Source organism: Notothenia coriiceps, unplaced genomic scaffold, assembly GCF_000735185.1.
Source record: "Notothenia coriiceps isolate Sejong01 unplaced genomic scaffold, NC01 NC01_scaffold00020081, whole genome shotgun sequence".
Classification (NCBI taxonomy): Eukaryota; Metazoa; Chordata; class Actinopteri; order Perciformes; family Nototheniidae; genus Notothenia; species Notothenia coriiceps.
Window position 1 is genome coordinate 491668 of NW_011352782.1, and position 9452 is coordinate 501119.

A 9452-nucleotide genomic window follows, 5' to 3' on the forward strand; every position below is an offset into this window, starting at 1 on the left:
GTACTTCTACTTTTACTCAAGTACAAGATCTGAGTACTTCTACTTTTACTCAAGTACAAGACCTGAGTACTTCGACAACTTCTGATTAATGGTTGATTTCCAAATGTTCTGTTGGTGCGTGGATGATAAAGTAATAGTGTTTGATTGTATTGCCTTACGTATGACACATTCCTCTTTTGAGCGTCTAGTGATTATGGCCTGCATGTCTTTCTGTTGTAACTCAGCTGTCAGCTTCTTAGCAGTTTAAACAAACATCAAATTCATAATGTAGACTAGTTGGACAAAATCATGCTCAACTGTTCCATTACTGTGTGAACTATTTTAGGGGTCGACTGATATATTGTTCTCCCACTTGCTGTTGGGTGCAGGTGAAAGTAGGATGACATTTCTGTTCACATCGCTGACATTTGTCACAGGTAAATCTTGCAGGTATGCAACAAAAATGACGTTGTCACACACCAACAAGCTGGACTGCATACTTGTATTAATCTCTAAACGCATATCTGAATGTGAATGCAGAAATACACTTATCCTCGTCAGACTTCTGGGTTCCAGGGTTGAACTTTTACAGCATTGCCATTATATCCTCGTGTCTTTTATTTTGAAATATGTTCTTTGACTTCCGGTTCAAGAAGTTGTTATCAAAAACCAAAACCAGACCGTTTTTTTATTAGGTCTTCTTGTTATCCATTTTTTATTCAGACAACAAAAATGGGGAAACGGCTTTGGTTTCCCGTTTTTTCGTTTTTGATTTAAAACGAAAAAAGGCTGGTATTTTCGTTTTTTTTATTCAAACGAAAAATCAAACTAATAAAACGTACAGACTTTTTTTTATTAGGTTTTCTCGTTATCCGTCTTTTGATTAAGACAACAACAACAACAAGGGGAAAACGGCTTTGGTTTTCCGTTTTTTCGTTTTAGATAAAAAACGAAAAAAGGCTGGTATTTTCGTTTTTTGGCTTTCCGTTTAAACAAAAAATCAAACTGACAAAACGTACACGGACCGTTCGAGAGGCCTTTTTGCTTTTTACCTTACTAAGTGGTCTAAGTAAGGTAAAAACCAAAAAGGAAAAAGGCCTCTCAGACGCTCTTCCGTTTACGTGTTTAATAAAGAAAAACAATTGGACGGTAGATACACGGATTATACACTGACCGTTTTGCTTTAGTATTTATTTCTTTTAAACATCTTCTTTTTAGTTTCGAAATAAAGATGTATAAACAGCACACTTCTACTGTATGTCGTGCACCAAAACTCTCTTATCTTTTAAACGTATGGGCGAGATTCAACCTTTTGTCTCGTGGTAGAATGCATTTGTTGTGAAACTCCAGGGATTTCGTTTTCTGCAGGTACAAAAATCTATCACAGGATCACAAAAGATGCAATGTTCGGACTTCTTATGTTACTTGAATCTTCTGTCCAACCCAGTTGTTTGTTTCTGTTTGTGTGTGTCCAGGGTTGTTATTTAAGACATTTTGTACAATATGGTGGTAAATAATACGGCATGGGAACAAGGCGTTTCCTTCATTTCATTCATTGAGAGATGAAACTTGAACCACCAACTAGTAAAAAGACAGTGATTGAAAAACAGGTTTGCATTGGACCAAAGGTGTACTTAGTAAGTGTATGTGCTAGTGTATTGTGATGACCAGTGGGGACATGGGACCACACTTCAACAACGACCAACAAATTTAATCTAGAAAATGGTCAATAAATAGTTCAGAATGTTTATTTTTGCATTTTACCTTCGATATTCTGTTTGAAGTTTACTGTTGAGGTTTTCACAAAGACAGACAATGACTTTAAGCATACAATTGTCTATTATATACTTTCCAGAGTAAGAGATCAAATTTCAGTCAAAAGTGTAGAACCTATATGAAGCCAGCCAGACTAAGATAACTTGTCTCACCTACGCTCCATACAGTCCTGTTGCACACATTGACCCACATGCACACAAATATCACCCAACGATACATTGGTGCTTTTAGCTGATATTTAGATTATTGTTTTAAGACAGTCATATCTTCACCTGTCACTGGCTGTCTGAACAAACTAATCTTTCAAAGTCATGTATTTGTTGCAGTGCTGTTGTGTTGGGTAGTGTTAAACATTGAAAATGTGTTCACCCCCTGTCACAGAGGAGTCTAAACTAAATCTCCCTTAAAATAATCTAAATTGTTAGTATAAAATGTGTGATATAAATGACACGTGCAGCCTAGCGTTTCTCTCTATTTCATAATTATTCCCAGTTTTCTGCTTTGCGTTTCCATTGGTTGTGAAAATCTGTCGTCTGGTTTGCGTTAGGGGTTCAGGGAGTGGCCAGTTCTCCTTTCATAAGCAGGGTGGGAATAAAAGGATGCTTTGGACCAGACTCAGTATCCAACTTCAGAAGCACAGAACCCAACACTCTGCTATGATGTAAGTATACTTTTATTGTTCAGATGTCTTACATGAAAATCAATGCATAGTATTTCCAAGTGTATGAACTCATTTGAAATGCTATGAAAACTTTCAAATGCACAACAATTGCTTGTTCAATATTTTGGAAAATATTGTTTGTGTGTTCTAGGATTTACATTTCAGGACTTGTTGGCTTCCTGTTGGTGCTAACGGCTGAGGCCAGAATTGGGTAAGAAACCTCAATTGAATCCTCATGTTTGTAGATTCTTGCCTGCATTTGACTTCAGTTACAGATTTAAAAAATACTTTACTCAGATCCCGGCAAAGTTTATTACTGCTATATTTTATACATTAAATAAAACTGTCATAAATCTAGTTGACAAGAACACTTCATACTGTTTATTGTACAGTATATTCCCTGATGTCTGCATTTCTGCCTTTTTTTAAATGTCTTTGTCAATACACAGGAGCTCCTCTGAACTTGACTTCTGCTCTGAGACCGAACAGTGTCTGCTGTTTGATTCCATTTGTAAGACTGATGGATATGAGGTAAGTGTGCAAAGACAAAAAAAGTTCATATTTGAGGTGCAAATTGTTTTCAAAGCCCACTCCCTTTTGTTTGTTTTTGCCTCTCAGGTCCGTGACTATGGCAATGTGACATGGGTTTGGACTGAAGAGAAAAGCTATTTCATGGACTTTGCAATCTACCCATTATTCCGCAGACTGTTTAACTACATCAGAGGTGGTTATTTATCTTTTTTTATTTAATGTTTTATTGAAAGAGAAGACTCAAAACAAAAAAATCAAAACAGCACAACATTTTAATACACAAGATACACAGATGAACAGAGAACATTCCTTAGCATTTAAATAGATGGATGAGAGTGTAATGTAAAGAGTAAAATGTTTTCATATGTTTTAATCATTATGTTTGCCAGGAACATAGTACACAAAATAGTACTGACATTATAATTACAATATTGAGTTGTTCTAGAGAGCAGAAATGGTTTATCTGATGTATAAGCTCTAAGTTTTTTGTAATGCATTTACTTTTTGTGACATTTCTAAAAAAATAACACTTGTATTTTTGTGGTGCTTACCTTCAGACTTCGGCATTGAAATGACAGCTCCTGTTATCATAAACATCGCTGAGGACAAGTCATCTTTTTCTATATTCGGTATGAAAAAGAATACATACACAATGAGTTTCTTGATGCCCGCTGAACATCAGGCCAATCCCCCCAGACCTAATGATAGGAAGGTAAGCCTTTATGTCAAAAAACATTGGAGAAAAAAATATATATATATATTCTTGAGAACTAATTATGTGAGTTATCTGTCAGTTTCAGCAGATAATAAAACATTGTGGCTTACTTGCAGGTGAAGATCGGTCACATGGACGCAATGAAGGTGTATGTACGGAGCTATAAAGGATTGATGTCGAGCTTCCTCTACAAAGGCGAAGCGGATGCTCTGTCCTCTGACCTAGACTCGGCAGGTGCAAACTATGAAAAGGACCACAACTATGCTGTTGGATATAACAGGTAAAGAAATCTCCCTCATTTTCTTAGTGATAACCAAAAAGAAAATTGTTGATGAGAGAAAAATTTGTGTTCATATTTTTATATTTTTTGCCATAAATGTATTGTGTGTGCATTTGTTTCTTGCAGTCCAAAGAAGATGTTTGACAGCTACAATGAGGTGTGGTATGTTGTGAACGGTGAACCGGTGTGTTCCAGCAGCGAGGAGATGGGTTGAGCCCTGTGCAATGACAGCCTTTATGAAGAGATGTTGAAGCTGCTTCAGGTTATAATGTGTCATACAAACAACCTGCAAGTGAGAGCACTGATTTTTAAAAGGCTGATGAATTTCAATTAGTTGAATATACAATGTAGACTTTTTTAAGCCAGCTTGTTTGCTGGCTTTCTGTTTTCTTCAATAAAGTTACCCTTTTGCAGTGATTTATTGTTCTTTGTGATTTATGTTGTTCTTACCCAAAAAAAAGGCCTCCTCAAATGTGTCATAAGCAACTGGTTTAATGAAGAAGCCTGCCAAAAACAATCACTTCAGTTCCATTCTACAATACCACCAGATGGCACTAAATTAAAAAATACTATGACTTGGAGGATAACTCAAACTACCTGACAGCTTTTTGGTGACCTTGATAAGGATTGTTGAATATTTTTGAAAATGTACCCTCTGAGAGAAGTGTAGAGGTGTCAGAAGCAAGACTTGATAATATAGCAGGGCAACTTTTCTACTGTTAAATGTCATAATCCATTTACAAGCTAATGTGCAGGAGCCATAAACCTTCCACCCTTGAACTGTTCTATTGCTTTGACGTCACTGTGAGCTTCATCAAAGCGGCTGGTTCCATTTTGGCAGCTAAATGTATCATCTGAGGCGCTGGCTTGGGATGCAGGACAATGTAATGGCTGGTTAATACTGTGTTTTAATGAGCAAAGCAAAGTTTCCTGATTCTACTGCACTTTATTTGAATGAAGAACTGATGTAAACAAATAATGGTATACTCAGGAATAAACAGTTTATGTTGAACTTAAATTCAGTGCTGGAAGGTCACTACAATACCCAAGTACTGTAACTGAAAAAAGTAAAGAACGACTTCGTAGCGTAACCATATATTATCTTGCTTACCACATTAAGCATCTCACAATGCCTCAGATCTGTCTCTCCTTATCTAACCCTTGTGCTGAGAACCATTGGGCTGTATCTACCTTTGTGTGTCTGTATATTAAAAAAAAAATTCAAAGTAGCTCTACCTCAACTTGCTCAAACAGTAAGAAGATTCTTCACATTGATGCCACTTTATAAACAATCTTATAGTGTCGTATATAATATTCCCAAAGGGTCCAGTTTTTTCAGAACAAGAACCTTTACTTTTGGAACTTAAAAAACATGTTTCTGATCAAACCTTTACTTTTACTTAAGCTTTAGAAAGACACGCTTTTTCGTGTAGAATATTTTAACTATGTTTAACTAGTACTAAATAAAAAGACCCATATTCTTCCCACACCACTGCCTACATTTCAATTACAATACACAATGATAATGTATGAATGTGATTAACTGCCTCTTCAGTAGACCCTTATCTTATCAGCAGAGCTCCAGGATGGCTCAACGGTACTGGAGTGATTTCAGTATAGTTACATTTCAGCAGGTGGAAATCGGATTGTCCCCAATGGAGGGGCTGGTTGGCTGAGTGACTGAGTGACTGGGTAGGAGTGCCAGTCAGGAGAGGTTTTATGGCAGACTACTGATCGAAGTCCGCTTGTGAGCCATCAGTCCACCGGGGAAGTTGGGCCTGCCAGCCGGTCTTCTCTGGCTCTCCTGGTCTCTGCAACAATGAAGATCAGACTGGACTGACTCTCATGCCCCCTCAGCCAGAATGGACCTGCCTGATTATCACCAAGTACAACCACAGCCCCTCTTCCATCACCCAGAGGATATGTTATTATTGGAAGAATCTTCAACATGTGAGTATAAGATAGGAAGACTTTGTTGAGAGGTTTCAGTAAAACTTCTGAATGTGTACAGCGTAATAAAGGTATGAATATTTGAGTATAACAATATTTATTATGAATTGAAGTATTCAAATTATTTCTCGTTTTTTTTAACGGATTTTCATTTGGGAGACTGGAAATTATGCAAGGGTCATATCGGTAATCAAGCAAATCAAGTTGAGTGATAAGGCACTGTCTGTAACAGAGGGATCGCCCTTTACTGCTCACTATTTTCTCAACAGCTGAGCAATTGACCCCATAAGATGACACACTTATGTCAGCAGCGTAGCACTGAACCTCTGAATGAACTTGCCGGAGTAGAAAGGTGTTGAATGTGTTTCTCAAAGATGATCAAATAAAATATCCTCAATGTGTTTGAGTCTGTTGGCCTTAGAACAAACTCTTCTTTATGGACGTTGTGTAGATGGAAGTTATGATAAAAATACATATTTTAATATTGACATAATTGAGATATTTCTTTTAATTAGATATTATCTACACTTGAAAACTGTAATATAGTGTTTTATTTGTGTTTGTCTTAGTGCCAAATACACAAATCATTCCCAATAAAAGAAAAGCAACTAAATGGGATGTCCACTTACAGTACCTTTGGCTTCTCTGTATCAACATTTAAACAAAAAATGAGTAGCTTGACATCACCATCACCCGTACGTTTAGTAACCAGCACCTGTAAATCACCTTTTGGCCTTCCGTATTAAAAGTTTGTATACTGTACATCTACCATTCATTTGTACATTGTACATTTAATTGTGGCTCCTTCTCCAGGTCAAGAATTAAAGGCAGAGCCTGACAGCAGAGCAGAGCCAGAGGAGAGTTGTCCCATCTGTGGAGACAAAGTGTCGGGATACCACTATGGACTGCTCACTTGTGAGAGCTGCAAGGTAATTGATGGGAAAACATTATTATGTCACTCAGGATTGACCTATGTGCAGAGAATGATGAAGCGAAAAAGATCTCTCTCTCTCTCTCTCTCTCTCTCTCTCTCTCTCTCTTTCTCTCTCTCTTTAGGTTTTTTAAAGAAATGGGAAGCCTAGTTGATTTAAAGATAAATGTATGTTTTAAAGATGTTTTGTATTCTACTTCAAAATATTGAAAACCTCCATTTTTGTACAAGATTTCTTTTTAAATGTGTTATATTCTTGGTTGTATGAAACTACCAGTGTAAGTATTGAAAATGTTGATTTTTAAGATTTTAAGATAACTCTCTCTCTCTCTCTCTCTCTCTCTGCAGGGCTTCTTTAAGCGCTCAGTGCAGAATAACAAGCGTTACACCTGTGCAGGACAACAGAGCTGCCCTATGGACCTTTCACAGAGGAAACGATGTCCTTCATGTCGCTTCCAAAAGTGTTTGGCAGTGGGCATGAAGAGAGAGGGTAGAGTACACAGCCCCAACGCAAAAGACAGAAACACACACATTTGCTCAGGCCTTTTAAAAAAAACTTGTATTCTGCTCCATTGTGACAGGCCTTGTTTTCCATTGACATGCATGTTCCTTCTCCCATATGATTTATCTAAGCCGTAAATGAGTGCTGAAATGACTCAGATAACAGATGACAACTTTGTATCTGAGCCTTCAAAATATGTAGTTTATATTAGTGATATAGAGTGTTTAAAATGAATTATCTCTGTGAATGTCTAAGGTCTTGTTGTAAAACTTTGATCATTTGTTTCACGTTCTGTTAACAGCGATAAGAGCAGATCGTATGAGAGGTGGCAGGAATAAATTTGGCCCTCTGTACCGGCGGGACAGGCAGATGAAACAGCGAAAGGTTTGTCACCAGACAAACACTGCTCCCTACAGGATTAAAATGGAAACTACTCAAAAACAACAACGACCCTCAGCTCCAAATGACCCTCACCTAATGAGCCATCACACAAGTGCTCCATTGCCTTCTGACACTTTCCATCAGTCCCACATGTATCCCTCTGGCATGGGGCAATCAAGTGCACCCATGCCTATAGACTGCGAAATGAACGCAGACAGGGAGCTCACCCCTCTTTCGCTGCCCTACCCTGGACTATACCACCGCATCTACCCTGGATACCTGCAGGAGAAAGGAGAAATAACTTTTAGCTACAGTCCGGCTCCAGCAAACTATGTGCATCCAACTCTGAATGATTCATTTACACCAATAAGCACACCAACACAATCCCCGTGCCCAACGCCAAACTCCACCATTCCTTTCTCCCGAGCTCCCACCCAAACCCACTACACATCAGGTACTCTTACACCCAACTTCCTGAGTCAACTCCTGGAGGGGGAGCCCGATGAGAGCCAGCTGTGTTCCAAGGTGCTCGCCATTCTGCAGAAAGAACAAGCCAACAGAGGCAAACACGACCGTCTAAATACATTCAGCATCATGTGCAAAATGGCTGATCAGACGCTGTTTGGGCTTGTGGAGTGGGCCAGGAACAGCGCACTCTTTAAAGAGCTCAAGGTGATAAATCACGAGATTATAAAGTTGCATTTTGGACTGGTAGCAATTAGCTTTATGTGGAGACCTTCACCTTTTTGCAATTTGTTGGGTGCTTACAGGAGGTCAAAGGTTGTAGTCTTTTATTTGTAACTACATCAGATACATTATTTGTGTTTTCCACAGGTGGATGACCAGATGGTGCTGCTGCAGAGCTGCTGGAGTGAGCTGCTGGTCCTGGATCACCTCTGTAGACAGGTGACCTTCAGCAAAGAGGGCTGCATATATCTGGTCACAGGACAGCAGGTAAAGACTAAACTCAACATTGCAAAATAAATACTTTGTGTTGCTATGGGCTGCAGATAAACAACCTTTCTCTTATCCTTATGCAGATTGATGTTTCAACCATCATCTCTCAGGCAGGACCGACACTAAGCAGCCTGGTATCGAGGACTCAGGATTTAGTGTACAAGCTGAAGTCATTAAAGCTGGACAGACAAGAATTTGTCTGTCTCAAACACTTGGTGCTATTCAACCCTGGTGAGCTTCTTTTTTTTTAAGTCGCTTTATAGAAAATACAAATCTGGTGTAGCTTTTTGAACAACCAAGTCACCTTTAAGTTGTAAATCTTTCTTTTAAAGGTCCCCTATTATACTGTTTTTCATCAACATATTATAGGTCTCAGATATATACAAAACATGTCTCTGAAGTGTTTGGCTCAAAATACAACCAGATCATTGCAGCATCCTCTGTTTCAGCCTGTTTTCAGAAAGTGCTTGATTCTCTGTCTGTTACTTTAGATGTTAAAAAATAAGGGGTTCTTGACCAACCCTTTTTGGAGAAGATTAAAAAGCCCTCTTTTTTGGGTTTATTTTTTTTTAAAAAGAAACCACAAACAAAAATTGGGGTAGGCCTTTCCCCCCCCTTTTAGAAAAGACGGGGAAAGATTTTCCAGGGTTGGGAAAAATAAAGAAAAAATGGGGCCCGGGGAAAGTTTTTTTTTTTTTGTTTTTACCTTGGGGTTTTTTTTTTTTTTTGGTGGGGGAAAAATTTTTGGGGCTTAATGCTTTACCAACAAGGCACCCAAAAAAAATTCCC

At 38.3% G+C, this 9452-nt stretch overlaps 2 protein-coding genes across 3 annotated transcripts in view; both read left to right on the plus strand.

The window, feature by feature from the left end:
• The first annotated feature begins 364 nt into the window (after positions 1-364).
• On the plus strand, positions 365-4359 carry soul5 (heme-binding protein soul5). 2 transcript variants are annotated; one of them, XM_010779311.1, is made up of 8 exons: positions 365-429; positions 2303-2416; positions 2568-2627; positions 2866-2947; positions 3035-3140; positions 3505-3659; positions 3779-3942; positions 4069-4359. In XM_010779311.1, exons 1-8 carry the CDS (start codon positions 380-382, stop codon positions 4154-4156), a joined length of 819 nt encoding a protein of 272 aa, XP_010777613.1. In that variant the 5' UTR covers positions 365-379; the 3' UTR covers positions 4157-4359. The 2 variants fall into 2 exon arrangements, with proteins under 2 accessions (XP_010777613.1, XP_010777614.1); XM_010779312.1 differs by having other exon boundaries at positions 392-416.
• Positions 4360-5804: 1445 nt separating this feature from the next.
• The window catches only part of nr5a5 (nuclear receptor subfamily 5, group A, member 5), a 5602-nt gene continuing 1954 nt past the window's right edge, over positions 5805-9452 (plus strand). Inside the window, exons 1-6 of the mRNA XM_010779309.1 lie at positions 5805-5892; positions 6706-6821; positions 7172-7313; positions 7627-8378; positions 8541-8660; positions 8747-8894. Of these exons, the coding sequence (XP_010777611.1) occupies positions 5805-5892; positions 6706-6821; positions 7172-7313; positions 7627-8378; positions 8541-8660; positions 8747-8894 (1366 nt within the window). The remainder of the gene's footprint in view (positions 5893-6705; positions 6822-7171; positions 7314-7626; positions 8379-8540; positions 8661-8746; positions 8895-9452) is intronic.